Genomic DNA, 23,216 nt, shown 5'->3' with positions numbered 1-23,216 from the left:
GTACGTACATGGAATGTTTGCATTGGGTCCTTGAAGTTCACCTGCCTAGACCCATTGGTTGGTGGGCCTTTGGGTACAAGGAGTAATGGAGGGATTTTTTTCTCGTGTGTATGAGGTGTAATTACTCGGTTACCAAACTGTTTTTTATTGGAGTGTTTTAAATATTTTCTTTTAGCCAAGAAAACTATGTGGGAAAGGCTGACAGCCCCTGAAGATGTTTTTAGCAAATTACAGCGAGAAAACATAGCCATCATTGAGAGCTATGGCGCTGCGCTCATGGAAGTGGTCTGTCGAGATGCCTGTGATGGTCATGAGATTGGAAGGGTACAGTAACTCCTATTTAGTAGAAAAATTGAATAAATATTTTGACTTATTAAGGTATAAACTGAATCAACTTTCAAATGCATGTTGCATATTGAGAATTGTTTTCTGTAATATATTTTAGTGAATTTTCTTATTTGGTATGATTTGAAATTTCTATTGTTTATTTGTATGTTTTGTTTAATTCTGTTCAGAATTTCAGTTTGTTCAGAATTTTCCCTCAGAATAATCTTCTTGTGGATTGTGAGGTTGGCCCTACATTGGTAGAAATGTTGTTTAAGGAAGATCTCAGTTAAGAGAATGCTGGATGCACAGCTTTTATACTGAATATGTCGTTCTGTGCTTTCTGGAGGAGAATTTGCATTTATATTTCTTTAAAATACCGTGTCACACTGGTGATAACGCAGTGAGAAGATAACTTCCTGCCAGTGGAAAATTTCATAGCATTTAAATCATATACAGCTGATCCTTGAGCAACATGGGTTTGAACTGCATGGGTCCACTTATACGCAGATCTGTTTTGACAAATAGAATACAGCACTGTAAATGTATTTTCTCTTCTTATGGTTTTCTTTATAACATTTTCTTTTGTCTTGCTTACTTTATTGGAAGAATACAGTAAATAGTACATATAACATAGAAAATATATGTTAATCTACTGTTTATGTTACCCGCAAGGCTTCTGGTCAACAGCAGGCTGTTACTAATTAAGGTCGTGGGGAGTCTAAAGTTACACGTGGATTTTCCACTGTAACTTTTTCCCATGTTGTTCAAGAGTCAACTGTATTTGAAGACCATGGGAAAGGAGATTTTAAGGAATAGAATGAAATATAAACTGTGTAGTAAGTTCTCAATTATGTTGAAAAAAGTTTAGGTGTTATTGTGCATTGAAAAAAGACTGGGAGGAGAGAGACTAAAATGGATTAGCAGTGTTAACAGACCACATATTTTCTATATGCTTTTCTACGTTTTCTAGGTTTCCTGTAATGAGCGTGTAAAATTTCGCAGTTAGGAAAAAAACTATTTTAAAAAGTCCCTTTCTTCCTTTTACTAATAAATCGAGATTCTGTATACATAGCTTTCAGTTTCTCAAAAAAAACAAAATAAGAATATTATTGCAAGCTACCATTCCCCGTGTAAGAAGAGTTCTAAGTATTTTCACATAGAAAGGCAGTTTCTGTCAATGATTTTGGTGGCCGTCTCCGTGATTCAGACTGTGATTTGTTCTTCCCTCAGATGCTGGCACTGGCTCTACTTGATCGGATTGTCTCCGTAGATAAGCAGCAGCAGTGGCTTTTGTATCTTTCTAACAGTGGCTATTTGAAGGTGCTTGTGGACAGCTTGGTAGAAGATGACCATACTTTGCAGAGCTTACTAACGCCACAACCTCCCCTTCTAAAAGCCCTTTATACTTACGAATCCAAAATGGTAAGGCTTTATATTCATTTGAAGTTAAATCAACTGCTCACTTCCTCTTAGAGCTATAGATACATTAAAGAACATTAATGTGGCCGCCATTTTGAATATTTCTATCATGTAAGCTGTAATCATTTTAAGGAGTTTGAAATTTGGAACATGTGTTAGAAGTGCATCTTCTAAGCATGCTAAAGTTGAGTCGAAGTGATCCTGAGAGGGTTGGTTGGGTAATGGAACTGCTGCTCATTCAGGCTATTGCTGATGGTGAATGATAGGACACTCAGTCCTCTGAGGAGAGCAATGAGCAAAATTGTCTCTTCACAATAAAATTCAGACTCTGTTAGTTGCCTGGTAAACATTCTAGTGTAGATGTGCTGGTTCTAGTTTAATGATTTTCAGTACAGTATATAATCCATCATTTCCTTTCCTCCAAATTTGTTTTCTCTATTTCCTCCTGGTTGAAAATACTACAATGTCACAATAATAGGAGCACTGAAGTCTTAGATTCCTTATTAAGTTCTTTTCTCTCCTTCGTTTATTCAGTAAGTATTTTTTAAATACCTATTACATGCCAGATGTGGCACTAGGTACTAGAGATATAGTGGTGGGCAAAACAATCTTCCCTGCCTTCCATATGCCCACATGATGATAAGAGAAAACTAGAGTTGAGTTGAATACTTACTTCATGCAAGGCACTCAATCCTCATAGAATCCTGTGAGAAACGTAGTATAATGTGCCCCTGCATAGCTAGCTCGGAATTTCTTTTAAGTATGATTAAAGATCAGAAATATGCTGTGAGAGAGTCTCATTTTTATCTGAGGCCCTTGGATATGATTTCTATACTGATGCTTTTTCTTTTGTAACTTCTTAGGCATTTCTTACAAGAGTGGCTAAAATACAGCAGGGTGCGTTAGAACTGCTGAGGTCTGGGGTGATAGTGAGACTGGCACAATGCCAGGTCTATGACATGCGCCCAGAGATGGACCCACAGGGGTAAGTGTCCATATATGTTGGTGTTGTTTCCTTACTAATTCTTCACTGTAAAGGATCAGTGAGGAAAAAAGATATTCCAAACATAATTTTGCCATTGGTTTATCATTCTGTTTGAGCAGTACTTTTTCATCTTGATGACTCTTTTTGGGTCCTGCGTCCCTGCCATTTACTAAAAAATGAAGTTGCTAGTAAGGGTGAAAGTAGGAGGGACCTAATGCTTTCCATTTTAGAGCAGTAATGTAAGAGGGAAAAGGAGAGCATTTTGTTGGTAAATATTTTTCTTCCCAACTTTATTGTTCTGTTCAATAGAACATATATTTTTAAGGGCTCCTGGATGGCCTAGTTGATTGAGTGTCTGACTCTTCATTTTGGCTTGGGTCATGATTTTAGGGTCATGAGATTGAGCCCCACATCGGGCTCTGAGCTCAGCACGGAGTCTTCTTGAGATTCTCTCTTCCTCTCCCCTAACCCCTCTCCCGCTTGTGCTCTCTCTCTCTTTCTCTAAATAAACAAAATCTTAAAAAAAAAAAAGAATATTTATTTTTAGTTATAGTGATCCTTTAAAGTAGTGTAGTGAAATTATAATTTGTTGTGTATTTCCTATTCCTGATGACTTGAATAGTATTTTATATTTTTCTCATTGTAGCATTTTATCAACTGCTTGCACATTGGAAATCTTTTAGTCAAACTATTTTTAAGTTTCAAGGTTTTTAACAGATTTCTCGGTTCAGTTTGAATGTAGGTTTGTTTGTTTGTTTGTTTGTTTTCTCATTTTTGTCTAACCTGACTGCAACATTGTTAGCATACCCTCTTAGCAGTAAATAACACTTAGGTCAGTTTTACTAATTTTCTTCAAAAGATCCGTTGCCAAATTGAATATTTGAGTGTTTTAGGATTAACTGTAGAACTATTTTACCTTCAGAAAAGAAATGGCTTTTTATATTGCTTTCTAAAATTTTAAACATGAGAGTTATTATTTTCCCCTTAGGTAAAGAGGATTGAGTTAATTACATTCCTCAGCTCTTGGCATTTAATCACTTGTCTATGCAAAGCCTTTCTCTTATTTATTTCCATATTTTGTTTCCATTCCCTTCCCTTCAACAGGCAACCATTTTCTTTTGTCTAAAAATCTAAATACAAACATTTACAATAAATGATAGTTTATTAATACCTAATCTTAAAAGTGAAATGATTTTAACTTTTTAAAATCTTGATTTTTTTTAATATAATGGGCAATGTAGACTCATTTCTGGCTTTGCGTACAGGAGAGGGAAATTTGGAGAAAATAACTTTTGTTTTTATCTGTTTCTTGTTTATAGTTTCTATGGCCCACGGGAGCATTTAGAGTAGAATAACTATGTTGAGGAGCTTCCAAGCATTGTCTTCACATTATGCAGATTTTTCTTACCAGGATTTTTCAGAATTGAAATAACTCCGTTTTTACTGTTGATGTGGGATGCAGAATTCTCATTAGTAGCTTCACATCTTAATCAGGCACCTGGGCTTGTTTGCCATGGAGATGGTCAGGAACTGTTAGCGTCCCTTAACTCTTGGACTGTCACTCTCTCCTTGTTGGGCGGAAATGAATGAAGCATGTTCGGCATGAGGGACCCGCCAGTGTTCATCCCGGCCCCGGTGGACCGCTACCGGCAGATCCTGCTCCCGGCTCTCCGCTTGTGCCAGGTCATCCTCACGTCCAGCACGGCCCAGCACTTACAGGCAGCGGGGCAGGTGAGAGGAGTCCTGGGTGTAGAAGGCATCATGCAGAGTCCTTTTACCATTGCACAAACCCGAGGCATAGACAGCGCCCGTGACTTTACCTTCGTCATACTGTCTGTAGCAGCCCTGGGCGTCGAAAGCCAGCCCCTTGTGCTTTGCTGTGAACTTCATTGGCCCGCTCTTATTTGAGTGAAACCCCACAGCAAAGCATAGAATAGTGAGATGGAAAGAAAGATCTCTAAATTTGTTTTTCCGTAAAAGGAAGCGGTTATTGTGATAGGAATAAACGGCTTCTAAAATGTAATTTAACCAGGGATTTATTGAGAGGCTGTACGCTATTTTAGGCCTTGCAGAAAATATGAAAGATATATGATAATGGCCCATTGGGTTGTGATATTTGGAGAACGAAGTAATTGAAATAAGTGAATTTTCTAAGTAATAATTTTTTTCATTGAGCACCAGAAATTAGTTTTATTTTCATCCCTTTTCAATGAAACCTTCAAAACAAAATCTGTTTCTTTAAACTAATAATACAGTGTATAATTTAGCCATTTCACTGATTAGACTTATCATTATGACTGCAGTTTTTTATTGTATTGCTCTGTTATTGCAATACCCGCAGGAACTGCGTCCTAATACTTTACGGTAATTTTCACTGCTTTCCCTGCCATCAGTGTTCAGGCTTATGTCACCATGGTAGAATTCTGCTCTTTCTAACATGGCACCTGTTTTATGCTGTGTTAGTACATCCTGCCACTTCCATACGTGGCCTTTGAGTCTCTTCTTTAAAACTCAAAGACTTTCCTTGTCTTCTCCTTTATTGAGATTAAGTTTTTTTTATTAGAAGTTGGACATTGTGATGACACAAGATTCTCCAATGCCACTCTGTACTAGCTGTGGCAGAACCCCCAAGGAGCTTGTCTTAAAAATAGAGATTACCGAGGGGCGCCTGGGTGGCTCAGTTGGTTAAGCGTCCAACTCTTGATCTCAGCTCAGATCTTGATCTCAGTGTTATGAGTTCAGTCCTCACATTGGGGCCCAGCATGAAGCCTACTTTAAAAAAAAAAAAGGGGATTACAGAGTTCTACCTCCAACAGTTATGGGCTAAGGCCAGGAATCTGAATAAAAAATAAAAGGGGGCACAGTTCCTGAGTGATTCAGACGTTCAGCTTGTTTTGGCATAGTTTCAGCCTTCAAGGCATTTATAGACCTAGTTGAGGAGACACCACATGTGAAAATAATTGGATTCCTCCATGAAAGTACACTAGAAAATGCCACGTGGAAGGGCAGAGTTTGGAGGTCAGGATTTTTATCTCATTCGTATTATATCAAAAGGAGACTTAAACAAAAGCTATTATGTGATAGTCCCTATGTCAAGCTAGTCAGATTTTCATAGAGCAACTTAAATTCAGTGAGTCATTTTTAAACTCCTGGTCTAGTTCCATTTGGACAAAAATAAGAGAAATAAAAAAGGGCCAAGTAATAGTTTTCATACAGTAGTTGTAAGTTATACTTTTCTACTCTAGCTTCTAAATACAGTAATTCCTAAAATTTGAAATCATCTCTATCTTTGGCTTTCTAATGAATTTTAGGTAAATGTTTGCTTCTTAAAGAAATAAACTGCATAAATGCAAAAGACAGTCGCTATATTACATTCACTATGATTCGTTACATTGAATGTGGTACTTCAAAAATGTGCTCATCTTGACCGCTCTTTTTTCCGTTTCCCCTCCTTTTCCTCGGCTCAGGTGTTGCAGTTTCTCATTTCACATTCCGATACCATACAAGCAATCCTGCGCTGTCAGGATGTGAGTGCTGGGTCTTTGCAGGAACTGGCTCTGCTGACAGGAATTATCAGTAAAGCAGCACTTCCTGGTGAGTTGATTATGTTGAATGGACTTTGAATAGTTCTTTACAGACTGACGTACACTTAATAGAATGAGGCTTTTACGGCTTTGCAGTACATAGGACTTAATTTGAAATTGGTACTAACAGAGTTAACTGCTTTTTTTTTAATTAGTAAGTTTATATGTATAAGAATGATATATGATCATACAAAAAAATTCAAAGAGCTCAAGAACATAATACTCAAAACCTCACTACCTAGAAATTACCAAGTGCTTTTTTTAGTCTTCGTGCTACCGAAGCAAGAGCGAAGTCACATGTTAACGTTTGGTGAGCAGCTTCTCAAACACTGTTTCCTGTATATGCACATACAGGAGGGACAGAGACCGAGACATACTGAGGTGACTTACGAGAACAAGGTTACCTTTTTTGTGTAGTTTTAGAAAATTATTTAATTTTACATGAATTTCACAGATTAAAGAATTAATTGAAGAGAAACTGAAGACATTGCTGAATTCCAGACAAATGTTTCTTTACTATGAGAGCATAAAGACTATTAGTTTTTTGGGTTTTTTTTTTTTTTTAAGATTTTATTTATTAGAGAGAGAGTGCATGTGAGAGAGCAAGAAAGAGCGCTTGTGAGTAGGGGGAGAGCAGGGGGAGGGAGAGGGACAAGCGGACTCTGCGCTGAGCATGGAGTTGGTGCCAGAGCCTAGTGCCGGGCTAGATCTCAAGACTGAGTTGGACGCTTAGCCAACTGAGCCACCCAGACACCCCTGTCTCTTGGTATTTTTAATTTGTACTGAGGTCCCCTCCCCCAAGAAAAAGTATATTATAGTCTGTGAATTCTCTAATGTTTATGAATGTCTAAAGGTTGCCTCTATTCTTGAAAGATGGCATGGCTGATTATGATTTTATTTCCCTCAGAACTTGTAGCTCATGATAATAGCTCATATTTATTAAGCATAATGTGCCAAAGTCCTTATTTTAAACACTTAGCATATTTATTTATTCCTCACAACAGTCTGATGAGGTAGAACTATTATTTTCCACATTTTACAGATGAGGAAACTGAGGTTGTCTTCTCGAAAGTCACCTAGATAATACTGGTGATGTAGTTTCCCAGCCAGTATGGCTTCTGAGCCTGGGCAGTACAACTCGTAGGCTGTCCTACCTCCATTACTGTGTTGCTACCAAGTCTGAGGCCAGCCCATGGTTCCACCCCACCAACCCCAATATGTTTTCCTCCCCAGGGGGTATCGGTGCTTGAGCCCTTTGTATTGGGAGAGGAAGAGTGTTTGTCAGGGCGGAGCACAGTGCCTGTTGAAGCACTTGGAGCCTTTGCTTGTTCTGAGGAGAGTGCAGCTTCCACTCCACCCAGTCGTGTATCTCGGTCCTGTAGGCTTGTAACACTCATTTCCCCAACTCATCCCAGTGTCTTTAGATGAAACCAGTCAGGCCATCCTTCTTGCCTCTGCTAAGGTCCCACCATGCTTTGTAGTGGTTCTCTTCCTAACGGTTTTCCCTTGATTTCTGTAGGCCTTACCTAATAACTCTAAAAGGCTTCTCTGCAAATTGAAGAGTCTCCATGAGAATTTGCAAGAGTTTTTGGTTTATCTTCTTTCCTTCACACTGCGTCTGAGGAGTGGAATAAGGGTCATGAGCTTGAGCTGCTTACTTCACCAGAATTTTCTTTATTTTTTTTCCTTTGCCATCACCATTTTTCAGTATTGATGGCATAAGTCTCTCCACCCCAACCCTCTTTTGATGAATTTCATTCATTTTTTAGGTTGATGACTGGAGGGACATTCTTTTTTTTTTTTAATGACTTTAGAAAGAGAGAGAGTCCGAGCAGGGGCAGGGGTAGAGAGAGCGGAAGAAGCAGACTCCCTGCTCAGGTGGGACTCGATGTGGGACTCAATCCCAGGACCCTGGGATCATGACCTGAGCCAAAGACAGAGGCTTAACCGACTGAGCCACCCAGGCACCCTGACAGGAGGGACATTTTGTTTGTTTGTTTGTTTGTTTGTTTGTTTTAAAGATTTTATTTATTTATTTGAGAGAAAGAGCACAAGTGGGGTGCAGGGGCACAGGGAGAGGGAGAGGCAGACTCTCCACTGAGCAGGGAGCCTGATGTGGGACTCGATTCCAGTACCCTGGGATCATGACCTGAGCCGAAGGCAGACGCTTAACCAACTGAGCCACCCAGGCGACCCAGGAGGGACATTTTGTGATGCTACATCATTCTGCCATCTTCACCCAAAAGTGCTGAGTTAGGTATAAAGAGAATTTACCTTTTATCAAATCCTCTGGTAAGATGGTTTTATTCATGAAGTCTCCTGTCATTAATTTATTTAAATGCCTAAAATTTTTGTATTTTATAATAGCATCATTTGACTCTGTCACCATATTAAGATTGTATTCAGAAGAGCACAGTTTTTTTTAACATGCTCATGACAAATTCAAACAAAATAAAAGAACAGAATGAAAGTACCATAACCAGCAGTTCCTATCCTCTAAAAGGAATTAGTTATCAATTTATTTTTCTAGAAATTTCTGTGCATATGGTGTAAAATTGTCCCCCCTTACAAAAATGAAACCATGCCATGCACACTGCTCTGTAAGTTCTTTCTTCCAGATCTTTTCTCATCATCACATAGAACTCCTACCTCATTCTTTTAAATTGGCTGCATAATTTTCCAGTTGTGAGAGTTAACCAGATCTGCTGTTTAACCAGACCCCTGTAACATGTTTACTGTTTCCAGTCTTTTTTTAAATTTCCAACAATGTGGCATTTAATTACTCTGTGTGTGTGTGTGTTTATGTGTATATGTATATGCATTTTTGTAGATTTGAGGTGGTAGGCTTGATAAATTCCCGACAGTGCTTGGTCTGTAAAATATATATATTAAAATTTTTTTGGAAGATAATGTCAAATACCCTTCCAGATTTTTTTAAACAAACTTTTAACAATTTTAACTCCTATCAACCCTACTTTGCACAGTTTAGCCCTTGATGACGTTTTGTATTCTCCCATAATTTTACTATGTATTTTTTTAATCTTAAATGTTCCCATTAAATTATAAGTCCATTTATAACTGTGTCCCCTATATTGCCTAGCCTTATACTGGGTATGTCCTACCTCCTCAAATACTGACCAGCAGGTTAATTTTTTTCCATGACCCACAAATATTCTGGAAAGTGTTTTGTTGGAGTTGAGAGTGATACAAGTGGTAACACAGAGGACTCAACTGACAGCAGAAGGGTCTTACAGAAACTGAGAATTGGTAGTCTTTTTTTTTTTTTTTAAGATTTTATTTTTAAGTAATCTCTGTACCCAGTGTGGGGCTCGAACTCACAACCCCGAGATTAAAGAGTTGGACGTTCCACTGACTGAGCCAGCCAGGTGCCTCAAGTAGTGTTTTTATTTTTTTATTTTTTATTTTTTATTTTTAAGATTTTATTCATTTATTTGACCGAGAGAGAGGCGGCGAGAGAGGGAACACAAGCAGGGAAAGTGGGAGAGGGAGAAGCAGGCTTCCCACTGAGCAAGGAGCCCGATACGGGGCTCGATCCCAGAACACTGGGATCATGACCTGAGCCGAAGGCAAATGCCTAACGACTGAGCCACCCAGGCACCCTCAAGTAGTGTTTTTAAACAGAGGCAGCAGGTGGAAAAAAAGAACTGGGGAATAGCAACACACATTGCAGCGATCAGGAAGTTTGAGGACAAAGAGGAAGAGGCCTGAATTCCATGGTAGTGTTAGATACACGATCCAGCTTTCAAGGGGTAGGATGGGAAAGAAGGGCTTAAAATTACAAGCAGGAAATGTTGAAAAAATATTTCAAGAGTTTCATATTAACCAGGTTTTTGCTTGTTTTTGTTTTGTTTTGGAGTATAAGGGAAACCTGAACATATTTCCAAATAGTGTGGAAAAGTCCTCTGTGGCAGGGTAGATTTTGATAAGCTGGAAAAGAAAGTGATTCTGGGAGGAGATGCCCAGAGGAGGTGGAGATGGGAAGGGGTAGAGTAATGAGGCACAGGTGAGGTATAGCAAGCCAGTATGTGCCAAATGATAGGAGTGTTTTCTGTAGGTTTGTGTGAGGTCATGGGCTGAGAAATCTTGAAAGAGGAGGTCTTGTCATTATGAGGAGCAAAGGATAAGGTTCCGGGTTACGTGCTCTGGAGTGTATGCTTGGAAGTAAGGACTGAGTTAAAGGGATTGTGAAAACAGAAAGTTAGGGTGAGTAAGACAGGTGCAGGTGGATCCTCAGCATGACCACAGCCGTGGAACAAAGAAGAAACCAGTGGGTTTGCCTGGAGGGCTCAATAGAAATAAAGGGTTTTTTTCCCTCGTACTATGAGAGGTTGATCACTTTAAGAATTTTGTAAAAAGTCTAAACAGAAGTTGAATGGGAACTTCTTTGTGTATGTGCAAACTGTACTTTAAGGGAAAAGAAAAAATCAAATGATACAGAACCTAGGAGAGTTAAATGAAAAAAGAAATGTGTATCATTATAAGTATTTTATATCCTAAATTCTTTCATGAGAATGTAATTTACTGCCAAGTTTAGAAAATTTTAACTTTTATGGTTATAAATAAAAAGTAGATTTATGTCAAAACCTTTAAAAAGTACCTTTTAAATTTACGAATTCAATCTAGATTTGGATTGCATGTAGATGAACATGTAGTGGTGAACGTATAACTTGTGTGATGTTGTATTTCCCAAAGCTCCTTCATGACAAGTCTGTCTGTTCTTATATATAAGGAATATAAAATGCTAGAACCACTCTTCCTGGTTTTTTAATGTTTTAATTTTGTTGATTATAAAACTATATTTAAAAGCATTGCTAATTTTATAGGTATACTAAATGAACTTGATGTTGACGTAAATGAAGGATCGCTAATGGAGCTACAGGGACATATCGGAAGATTCCAGGTAACTGATTCTTACTTCTTTAAACAGTAGCTTCTATAAGACTTACAGCAAAGTCCAACAGTCCTCTCATCCATCCTCCCTGTTTTGTTTCCTGGATTTGGGCAAACCCTCTTAATGGTTTTAATTGATTTTTTGGTATCTTTAAATAATATGCTTATTTTTGAATTTTAGGAAACATTTGTTGATTTTCTATTGAGGAGGATTAGACTTTGATCTCTTTTCTCTTTTTCTTCCACTGTATAATATGTACATTTCTCACAACACTACCCCCCAACCACTGAAATGCACATAATTATATCATAATTTTGATTAGATCAGCACTTGTCATTTATGATTAAGAATGGGTGATAGGTTACTTTTAGGTGCAACATTATGTTTTCTCTAGAGTGAGTAGGTGGTTTTTGGTTTTTTGTTTTTTTAATTATTTTTTTAAAGATTTTATTTACTTATTTGACACAGAGGGAGGGAGAGAGAGAGCCAGGAAGCACAAGCAGGGGGAGTGGCAGAAGCAGGCTCCCCACTGACCAGGGTGCCTGATGTGGGGCTTGATCCCAGGACCCCAGGATTATGACCTGAGCCAAAGGCAGATGCTTAACCAACTGAACCACTCAGGCGCCCCTGTTTGCTTGGTTTTTATGTACTCATTTCTAATTTATTTCCAAGCTCTCTTCCAGTTGTGTAATCTCCTTTTAATGTATTCAGACATATTAGATAGCTTGCCAACCAAATATTTATCACAGCCTTTGTGGGAGCCTCCTGGCCTGCTTTGATCTGAACAGCTTCACTTTTGATTGGCTTCAGAATAATTGTATTTATATATTAGAATTTATATTTCATTGTTTTTGATACAGTGATTTTCTTAACCAACCGTCTTTCCGCGAACTGTTTTTTCAGGTTTCCAAAAGAAAACTGCCGCTGTCAGCATTTTTTGTGTACAAATGTTTGAGCTATGGATGAGATAACCTAACTGGTCTCACTGGGCCCAAGGGTGCACACACACACAGGACATGTTGAGTCATTATCAAACTCCAGAAGGGGTTGCACTCTTACCAGCAAAACCCAAATACTCTTTTTTTTTTCCTCTCTCTTTTTTTGTCTTCTAATTTTTTTCGTTGGTAGGAAGAAAAAGATATTTTTGAAGGATATTTCATAAGGTGACCTCTAGAAATGTGTTAGTGCATCTGTTTTGTCAGTAAGGATAGCAAACAGCAGGTATTATTTTAAAAATAGATATAACTATTTTGGCAAAATAAATTTATATTGTCTTTTTAATATGTTTTGGCTTACCCAGTCTTGCTATTATATATCATATCTGTGGATGTCTGTATGTGTACCTAGGTGTGTGTGTGAGATACCAGTTTTTAAAGTACATGTTTTTATTGTCCACATGTTATGTGCAGAGTACTGTATACAAATGTAAATATGATTCATTCATTGTCTCAGATAATCCTGACCACAATGTCGTAGGGTAGGAATCGCTATTTGCACCCTAGGAATGGCGAGCATTGAGGCTTGTGGAGGTTAAGTATCCTGTTGTAGGTCACATGGCAAGAGGTTAGGTACCTCTTATTGGAACCCGCATCTCTGATTTCAACCACTAGATATATTGCCAGTTCTGAAAATCTTGTCCTTTCCTTCCAAGAACCTTAGGAAAAATTGTACTGTCAGGTGAAAAGTACCAACATTTCAAGCAGATGACATTTCCATTTTATCTGCCAAGGCTCCCTGTGTGTTCCCACCCTGTTTATGGAGTCCCCAGAAGTGGCCCTAGGAGAAACAGTCTTTAAACTTGAGCCTTCTTTGACAAAATTGTCACAGACGTGCTTGTGACAAAGTGTTGTCTATTTGTCATCTCATTTTGCTTCTCATTGTTTATCAACTTGTGTTTATTTAATGGGTATCTACCAAGGAATTACTTGGTGTGATACAGAATAATTATTTGGCTAATGCTTACAATGTAATGGGGATGAACTGCTAAAAAAAAAAAAAAAGTTCTTTTAATGAGTTGACTGCTAAGCAAATGGCATTTGCAAAAAGGCAAATTTTAATAGGGCTAACTTCAGTTGCCTCAGTTGGAAGTAAGAAATCAGACTCTTTAAAGAGTGATTCCACTCCCCAATGAGTTTCTCTTTTTTATATCCCTCAAAGAAAGGTCACTAATTTTAGACATACCCAATTAGATATGAACAAAATATCTTTCTCTTTCTCAGCGCCAGTGTTTAGGACTACTGAGCCGCTTTGGGGGCTCTGACAGACTGCGTCAGTTTAAATTTCAAGATGATAATGTGGAAGGAGATAGAGTGAGCAAGAAAGATGAGCTCGAACTGGCCATGCAGCAGGTAAGAGGAGTGGGCATTGTGTATCCGTTCTTGAACATTTGTATGTTTTTGGAAGCATGTGATAAAAATAACAGATGGGAGTGATTTTGCAAATTGATTTTTAATTTTTTTGTAATTTTACAAATTGATCAGTAACTTTGTTCTCCTTCAGATCTGGAGTTCCATATTTGGGCATTTGGGGAACTAATAATTTTGTTACTGTTATTCTTCCATTGTAGATCTGTGCCAATGTCATGGAATATTGCCAGTCACTCATGTTACAGAGCTCCCCCACATTTCAGCATGCTGTGTGTCTCTTCACCCCTAGCCTGTCAGAAACCATTAATAGAGATGGACCCCGGCAAGGTGAGCCTGCTTCTTTCTTTCTGTATTTGAAGATTAAGCTTCTCTGATTAAGACAAGCTCTAGTTGGCTCCAGTGAGATGCACTTTTTTTCTCAATGTGTAATTAATGGGAAAATCTGTAAATGACTTTAAGAAGTGTCAGTAAGGAGGTACTATTGTCAGTCCCGTGGACAGGCTAGAGAGCTTGAGAGGACAGAGAAATTCAAGATTTTCTGAGGATAAATTTAGAAGAGCTTTGGGGGGAGAGTATGGCTTTAGATAGTATTTGAGACCCCAAAGAAAGGCTCTAAGATTGGTGAGTAAGCTCGCTGGGTGAAAAATGTACAAATGTAACACATGGTTTATGTGTGAAATCATGTTAAGTTGAAAGCAGTGTCTAAATTGGGTCTTGTAGTATAGCTCCAAATTTCTATACCACGGGAAAGTAAAATGTAGATGCTAAGTGGGCTGACATAGTTATGACTTTCTAAGGACACAGCAGGCAAGATCTAGAATGTGAGGGCTGTGGGTTGATTAAAGCTGTTACCCTGTAGGGCACTCAGAAGACAAAGCCCATTGGGATCTTAGTGGTGCTTGGTAATGGAATGCAGTGCTGCTGACTTCCAGAAGCTTTCTGTGTGAGGTTTCTGAAAATCATTTTGTCACATTTTCATCTTCTTCAAGATCTTATTTTCCCTGAAAATTACTTAATCACATAAAATATTTAATAGAATGATGTTATGAAAAATATATTAGTTTAACAACATATAACCACTGTCTCATGTAAATGGGCTGAGAACTAACTCTGTGTAATTCCATTATAAAGTGTCCAAGGGGCGCCTTTCTTCTCCCTTGAATCTAACATTTAAAACAAATTTAACCTGCTCATAACATTTTCAGATGAAATTGTAGTTTTGTCATCTATTCTTCAAAAACATTAATCATATGCTAATAATGTGTCATTAGTAATTATTAAAATTTCATTTGGTTTCTTCTCACTTTGAGGCAGTCTTTCACATACCAGGTCATTCTTAGATCTTTAATACTGGAGGATGAACTTTATGAAGCCTTATATATTGGTATTTATTTTTCCTCAGACTTTTTAAAGGTTTAATCTGCATACCTACCTTTGCCAGTTGTAGCCACAGGAGTGGGTAGGAGTGTGGTAGGTTCAGGAACATTCAGCTGTACAGGGGCAGTTTAACCCATAGACTGGTGCTGAACTGCCTAGATTCGAGTCCAGTTCTATAAACGACTGTTGCTATGACTTCAGAAAAACTACTTAGCCTTTTTGTGCCTCAGTCTCCTCATCTGTAAAATGGGAGTATAACAAGCTCTTTTCCAGTGAATTATTGTAAGGATTAAACGTGTTACTCAGTGTGAAGTGCTTTAGAACAGTGTCTGGTACTTAGCACTGCCTAAGTGTTACTTATCATTATTTTCGTTCTTGCCAATCGTCACTGTTATTGTTCAGTATATGTGCTATCACTTGTGGTTTAGGGCCATCTCCTGTAGCATTTCTAGCATTTCTACTGCCTAGACCTCACGCCGTCTCCTACAGAATCTGTTTCTGTAGTCAGGTTTGTCATGAGCCGTCCTCATCTCATGTCTAAGTCTGGTCGCTTCTGCACACCTTCATATTTTCTAGGTATGAGCAAGTCAGCATGTGAGAACTCCTGATAGGCTTATCATTAGACCATTCTCTTTCTGGATGTGTTCCTACCAGAGTAGGTATCATCTAAATGTTGCCTGGGCCAGAGTCCCTAATTTCACTAGGAGAAGGCTGTGTATCGTAGAGACTGTCACATCTTCACTGAAGACTGGAAAGGGAAACCTGGCAACTCAGATGAGTCTAGGATGTCCTGGTTGGTGGCAACATCCACTGACAAGGAACTGTTCTCTCTCGTCCTCTCCTCATGAAAACATATTAACTCTGACTTTGAAGCAAAGTTAAGGGAGATAGCGGGGAAGGAAGCAAATGCACAGTCTCTCCTGCACTATTCTTGGCAGTCAGAATCATTAAAGATTATCTCCAACTTGAACTTGAAATTACTAAGGTGTTTCTCAAGGAACCCCTCAGTTGTAAGAGGAAACGGCTCTATTTACACCATTTCTTCCAGTTCTTCTTTCGCGAACGACTTTCCCAACTTCTTATGGTTCCTTTGCACCTTCATCGGAAGCTAGTTGAGTAAAAGGTAGATCATTTTGTTTTCCTACCCAAATGGACTTATGGTGGTAAGAGAGTTGTTGAAGTTTAAATTTAATTATATTTTTTTAATATCTCAGTGTTCTCCTTCTCTTGGGAGAATGACTTTGAGCGGGGAATCCAGCAACCAGAAAGATGCAGACCAGAAATGAATTCATATAACTAGAGCTGTAGGGTGAGGCAGGAATTCTTCTTCACCTGGGCTCAGAAAACTCCAAACTTGTGTGTATGGCGTGTGTGTGCGCACGCGTGTGCTGTGTGCGCGCTCACGGGGCGGGGGTTTGTGGAGGGGGGAGCTGGATGCAAAGGTTTGTGATAGATTTCTCAAAGAGGTCTTCCCCCAATAAAGGGAAAGTTCTGTCATGTCCACCAGCCAGATTTCCTTATTCTTTAGGGCTCCAGCTTTATACACATAACTGATCACAGTAGCTCCTCACCACTCCTCTGAACTGTCAGGAGTATTCGGTAGTCTTGGGTTGGTTTGGATAGTAGTTCACATGCCCTGCAGTTCCTGGGCATCCCTTGTTGAAAACGGGTCTTATAAGTGGGACATTGTGTTTTATTATCAACCCTATTAGATACTCAAGCTCCAGTGATTCCATATTGGCGCCTGCCTGGTTTGGGCATTATTGTCTACCTGCTGAAACAGAGTGCTAATGATTTCTTCAGCTATTATGACAGCCATCGACGGAGTGTCAACAAGCTACAGAATGTAGAGCAACTTCCACCAGACGAGATCAAAGAGGTATGAATCTTGTAATGAGCTGTGGAGATTTTTGAGAAGCCATTGCTTTTCCGAATAAGGGCCACAGTACTTGTGTCCGACTTGTGATGGATGCATGCAGCGAGATGAAAGGGCTTGGAGTGATTGCTCTGTGTGGCTTGAAGAAGAGTCCCTCCCTGGGGCACCGCGCCTGGTAAGCAGGGGAACGCTTGGATGGCAGACAGCGCAGCTGTTCGGGACTCCGCCTGCCCCTCGGTAGAACGGCAGCTGGCTTTCGAAGAAGAGTTTTGGTAACTTATACTCTAAAACCCGTGCTGAGAAATGTGGGTTTCTGGTGCAGATGCTAACTCAGTAGAAGTGACCCCCTCAGTAAGACGTCTGTGCCTTCAGCATCTTCCGTATCTGTTCAGTAAATATTTCAGACACGTGGGATGGCACATAAGGCTTGACTACCTGCTCTCGGTGACGCAGAGTCACTCGCTGATAATGTATTGTAGCGAACGATGCAGAATTGCTAGGCTTGCTTCCTGAGCAGCTGCCTTCTTTCCCGTGTGGCACGGCTGAACTACACCCGGTGGCCTGGGGCAGCCTGGATGTGGAACCATGTTGCCATTCCTCGTTTGCACCAACTGTCCTGAAAAACTCCATGTCACTCTTCAGAGCAGTCAAAGCGTCCTCCCTCTTGCGCTCTTGCAGTAATCCTAGGGACCGTGTGGTGGGTGGTGACGATGTGCCGGGCCCTGGGCTACAAGTTCTGTCTCCATACGTGAGGCAGGTACTGTTACTACTCCTGTTTTCTCAGATGAGGAAATGGAGGCCCTGGAAGTCTGAATAACTTACCCAAAGCCACACAGCTAGCGAGTCCCGAGGCAGGAGTAACTGCCGGGTTCAGGTAATCCCTGGAACGGGGTGGTTTACCTCTGGCAGCCCTTGCCCCTCACGTGTGGCTTTCGGGCGCCGCCAGCACTTGCAGGAGGAACTGCAGTCAAGTACGGGGTGCTCTCCCAGCCCCACTTCACTTTGCCTTCTGCCAAACCCAGCAGCTGAAGTTTGAGTCGGACCGCTGTGCTCACGCCGAGCAGAGGTGCGATGAAGGGAGCTTCTGGGTTGGCGAGCCTATTTTAGTTTATGCTGTAGAAGTCTGCTTTACATTTTCTTCAGAAGATACAGGACAGCTGTTACAGAAATTCTCCACGGCACTGTTAAACCTACGGCCTGAAAAACCTCCCATTGCATTTTGTTTTAGTTGGACAGGAAATTCAGGGTTGGGCGGCCCCTCAGCAAATTGGAAATGTCTGGCTCAGAGATAAGACCTTTTCCAGAAAGCAGCAGATGAATCTTCATTTGTGAATTCAGCTACTTTGGCTCCCAGTTTTTTAAGGTTATCGGCTTCCTGACTAGATAATAACTCTTGTCTGCAAGGATGTTTAAACTTCTTTGAATGTTTTTCGCAGTGCCTGTCATAGCGACCCTCTCTATAGATTTTCACGAAGTGTCTGTTATAGTTGATGTCATCGCTAATACTGCGTTTGTTTCTGGTCCTCAGTTGTGTCAGTCTGTGATGCCTGTTGGTGTTGAGAAAATCTCCACTGCCCAGAAATATGTTCTAGCAAGACGGCGTTTGGTGAAGTTGATCAACAATCGAGCCAAACTGCTTTCCCTTTGTTCTTGTATCCTTAATGGAAATCACAGTGGGAACTTGAATGCTGACCTTTAAGAGAATCTTTAAATGTAGGAACTGTTTACTGATTTTCACATTATTTGGGCATCAACACTATGAAAAGGGACATAATTTTTTTTTCCAGTCAATGCCCGATCTGTTTCCAAACTTCTACTTTTTTTTCTTATCTTTTAGAGTGAGCTAGTAATCCTGATAATGAATACAGTCACTCTGTCTGGACAAGAGGCAGGGACATAGGAACCTTTCCCCTCTCTGTTAGACTGAGGCCGTGGGTACATCACATCACGAAGTGGTGTGGTCTCTCCTTTGTTTTCCTCCTCAGAAACTGGTTTGATGAGATTGTTTTCCTTTAGTCTGAGCTCTCTGTAGTTATCATAGAGACCTGCCTATTTATTCTTTGGCGCCATCTGGAGTACTACTTGTTACACTGCACGCCCACGGATTCTCAAGATTCCTTGTTTGCCTCCAGAACCTTGTTTAAAAGCAGAAGACTACAAGGTAAACTTTATTCTGAAAATTAGTGAACCACACATACCTATAGATTTCAGTGCCTTGAAAAACCACTTACATTTTTTATTTATTTTTTACGTTTCCGGGTTACTAAGAGTGGACTGGGCAATCGAGAGCTACTTAGTTATTGGACATAGCTGTTTCTTGTATTTTACTTCTATTCATGGGGGAGTGTGTGGAGCATAAGAACATCTTAGATGCCGCTCTTTAGCTTCTTGCAGTTAAGGGCTGGCCAGCTCCAGAGTCCCCTGGTCACAAATAATTTTCCAGAAGAATGGATGTGGGTCAGCCTAGGCCACGTTTCTTATTGCTACAGTGAGCCTCTCTGACCCATGAACATGTATTGGATCCCTTAGAGGGAAAGAAATGGAAGAAAAGGCTGCAAACCCTGGCCTAGACCAGTGAACTGCTTCCCAAGGGCTTCCATTTCTTGGACGTTGAGATAGATTTCTCAGCCTTGACCCCTGTTTTTGGTGACACTGTGGTTCATTGTCTTAGGTTCTTCAACCGTATAGTAGATACATACTTGTAAAGCTGGCTTGTTTGTGTCTTTTATTGCCAGATTCCTTCACTTCAGAAACCAACCTGGATTTTAGAAGTGGACTGACTGGAGTGAGCCAACATGACATAGACCAGGTAAGGTTCTATTCTTATATTCTTTTTTTCGTTTTTGAAAGAAAAGTCTAGTATGTTAGTAAGATGATGATTTTCAGGATTGTACACAAAGACCTGATTTTAATTCTGGCCTGCCTAAGAGCTATGGCACTTCAAACAACTTACTTTTGAGCCTCTGTTTCGTCACCGAAGAAATGGGAATGATAGTTCAGTCTCAGAGTTTTGTCAGGATGAAATGAGGTTTCGTATGTGAGGCTCCTAGGGCAATAGTGCCTGGAAGGAACATAGTGAGAGTTCAGTTGTTAGTAGGCATTGTGATCCAGAAACTTCTAATTTCTTTAGATTAACTTTGTGGACTTCATAAGCACAAAGTGTCACTTAGCACTTAATTTTTCAGAACATAATTTAATGGAGAGATTGTGAGCAGCCATTAAAAATTCCATTGCAGGAGACTATAATATGATACAGTATTATGTCTTTAGTAACCTCTTGACCAGTATTATTGGAATGAATGAAGAGCATTCCAAAAACAACTAACATAAAAACCTCACATGAACCTAATAGGGGTCTTGGGAACAAAGCAGTTAGCAGGGTATGTGATGTTAGATAAATTGAATTACAACTGGATCTCCTGCTAGGCATCTGACTGTCCCTAGCCCTGGTTTGATAAAGGCTCTGCTCGTTCCTAATCCCTCTTGGTCACTGCCTTTCTTGAAGCTGAAGGTTGGGCTTTATCCAGGGAAGGGCATGCTCTCATCTGAGCGCTGACTACATCTGCCCTCTAAGTGACTTCATAAGAGCAATTCATGTTTTGGCTAGGCTTGTTTAGGGAAGCCAATATTTAGTGAGGCCATGGGCAGAATTAACCAAAGAATAGTTCTTCCAGAAGATGTTTGATAACTATGTGTTGACTTAATGACTATTTGTGTTTCATTAGACTGCTCTGTCATAGTTAGACAAAATGCAGGATTAATAAATAATCTTCTTACTCTTTGATTTTACTGCAAAAGCAAAGGCAGTAGAGTCATCTAATTTTACACTTGATTTTAGTGTTTCAGTATAATACCAGTAGAATCCATCCCAAACTACATATGCATTCTAAAATACATGAATTCTAAAGTGTGTATCAGGTTCCTTTCCTCTATTTATATATTTTGAAAATAAACACATGCAAATTTTTTTTCAATTGAAAAATCAAATAAAAGTAAAAGCTTCTTTCCAACTTATCCTTTGTTTCTTTCCCCAAAGGCATCCACTCCTAACAGATTCTTGTATTGCCCTTCAGGAAATGTTTTTGTGTATATGCCCATATATCAACAGCAGGATCCATACTTGCTGCTATTTAAGATTTTACACACTTATACAAGACAGGAAAGAGGGAAAAACAATTCTATACCAATAAATTCTAGCATGGAAATGTTAACGTTTAGTTAATTTGGTACATGAGAAAGGACCACATTACAAAAATTCAAAGGTATTTTAAATTGGAAGACGTAGAATAAAAAATATTTGAGACTATAATTTTAATAACGCCATGTCATATCTATTACCTCTAGCTTCAGGCTGACGCCATCAATGCTTTTGGAGAATCACTACAAAAGAAACTTCTGGACATTGAAGGATTATACTCAAAAGTTCGATCTCGCTATAGTTTCATACAAGCTCTTGTCAGACGTATCCGAGGCCTGCTGAGGATATCCAGGAACTGAGAGCCTGTGCTTATGCTCTTCTGAGGAAGAGATGAATTGGGGAAAACTGTCCCCTTTTTATAGATTAGCTTGTTTCTAAATTATGACCAAAAAATATTTTGCTATTTCTTTCTTTATATATGGACATCTTTTCTGTAAATTTTTTTGCCTGGTTCCAACCTCGCTAGTAAAAAAAATAAACACTTTTTAAAAAAAGAAACAAAACAAATGTATGGTTAGTCTTTTGAAATTTTACCTAGAAAATGATCAACATTAACGGGAATCCAACAAATAAAATTCCCACAGTGGTGGTTTTCCTTTAGGTATATAATTCTGAATGTTATATTAAAGGCATAATCTGAAAATGCTAATGTTTTATCCCTTGTTGTCTACATTACACTTCTGTCATATTCAGGGTTACTTCGTGGGGTAGAGCAGACAACAAACTATAGCTATGCTCTTTAACAGAGTAGCGTACTCAGTACTGTGAATGTATTACAGAAAGGTCCCAAGAAATGAAGCCATCTCTTTCCTAAAATTGTTTTTTTCTTTTCTGCATGTAAATGACAGTATAATAATTTGCATTTGTTCCTTAGAAATGATTGTGAAATTTCCCAAACTAATCACCTGCTGATATTTCTCATGTAATTAATATAATGAAAAAAAAATATATGATGGCTACGATTAGGGCAAAAGAACGTATACAATCACCACTCCCTTCTTGCCCAATTGTACTTGTGTTCAAGTGACTACATCATCTCAAAGTCCATTTTTCCCTTTCCAGCCATCAATTATTTTAGCCTAATATATAGGAGAGACTGGAGAAAGGGAGAGTCTTGACTCATGTAGTAGCAGAAAATTTATACTTAGTTATATAGTATAACCATATTTTTATAGTTACACTATACTATAGTTATATAGCATAACTGTAAATATAGTACAACTATAAATTTAAAAAAAATTGTATCATTTCCAAATGGCTTTTTAGCATATTTTTAAAAGGGCCTTGTCATTGTTATAATTGAAGTTAATTTCCTGCCCACCACTTAGAAACATTAGTCTTTAGCTGAAAAGCATCCTGCTAATGAATAGAAGTCTTAGGGGAGTGTGAATGCGTGAGTAAGTGGGTCCACTATGGAGTAGCGACATCTGAACATAGGCAGGAGCTCAGAATCAGAAAGGAGCCTGGGGCACAGAATCAAAGCATTTTGTAAACCTTGTGAGTGTGAAGCTAAATTGAAAATGAAGATTTTTAGATTTACTGAACTTTGTTTTCTTGTTTTCCCATCATTTCTTCCAAAACTCCAGCAGACTGGATCGGAAGTTGGACACTGGGGAATGTGTGGGGAGGGAGGGCAGGAAGGATTGCCGCTGCAGGTGTGCTGCTTAGAAGACTGACCAGAAATGCAATTTGTATTATAAAGCCAGCTAACAGCTGAGCCTCGCTGCCTGACTCAGCATGGTTACCTGGGGTGTGGAGAGGGGCTGTTGGGTGCTGCGTGTGCTCTGTAGCAAAGCAAAGGGGATCAAAACATTGTAGAACTTTCATTTTAAAAAGGTTTAGCATTTAAAGGGAAGGTTCATCCAGTCCTAAAAACTACTAAATAAACATAGGCTCTTAAAGCATTGTTTTTACTGAGTTAATCTGTTTGGTGGGATTAGAAAAAAAGAGGTGAGTACCTTCTTTATTGTAGTTTTCATAAAATAGTGTTGCATAAATATATAAGTCTGAACTTTATCTGAGCTATAAAAGCTGTTCATACACAATTGAGCCTTTTCTAAGTACTCGTTTATTTTCCCAAGTTGTTTTGAAAAACATTGACTCTTCATAAGAGTTGAAAGAAAACGCATTTTGCATATTTGCTTTATCTTTTTTATATGTATATACATACTG

General features: G+C 39.2%; 1 protein-coding gene across 2 annotated transcripts in view; it reads left to right on the top strand.

Moving 5' to 3' along the window:
* NUP205 (nucleoporin 205) overlaps positions 1-21,693 on the top strand; it is a 95,065-nt gene extending 73,372 nt beyond the window's left edge. For both annotated transcript variants that reach the window (XM_045792582.2, XM_045792583.2), the window contains exons 31-43: positions 176-324; positions 1,558-1,749; positions 2,610-2,731; positions 4,324-4,462; positions 6,199-6,325; positions 11,160-11,236; positions 13,447-13,575; positions 13,794-13,920; positions 16,683-16,849; positions 18,375-18,498; positions 18,879-19,007; positions 19,582-19,655; positions 21,191-21,693. In XM_045792582.2, the coding sequence (XP_045648538.1) occupies positions 176-324; positions 1,558-1,749; positions 2,610-2,731; positions 4,324-4,462; positions 6,199-6,325; positions 11,160-11,236; positions 13,447-13,575; positions 13,794-13,920; positions 16,683-16,849; positions 18,375-18,498; positions 18,879-19,007; positions 19,582-19,655; positions 21,191-21,343 (1,709 nt within the window). In that variant the 3' untranslated portion in view covers positions 21,344-21,693. The remainder of the gene's footprint in view (positions 1-175; positions 325-1,557; positions 1,750-2,609; positions 2,732-4,323; positions 4,463-6,198; positions 6,326-11,159; positions 11,237-13,446; positions 13,576-13,793; positions 13,921-16,682; positions 16,850-18,374; positions 18,499-18,878; positions 19,008-19,581; positions 19,656-21,190) is intronic.
* The last annotated feature ends 1,523 nt before the right edge of the window (positions 21,694-23,216 follow it).

The sequence above is a fragment of the Ursus americanus genome, chromosome 3, assembly GCF_024610735.1.
Source record: "Ursus americanus isolate L20-20 chromosome 3, mUrsAme1.1.p, whole genome shotgun sequence".
In the NCBI taxonomy this organism is placed as follows: domain Eukaryota; kingdom Metazoa; phylum Chordata; class Mammalia; order Carnivora; family Ursidae; genus Ursus; species Ursus americanus.
Note: the sequence above shows the minus strand (reverse complement) of the source record. Positions and strands in the feature narration are given on the sequence as shown.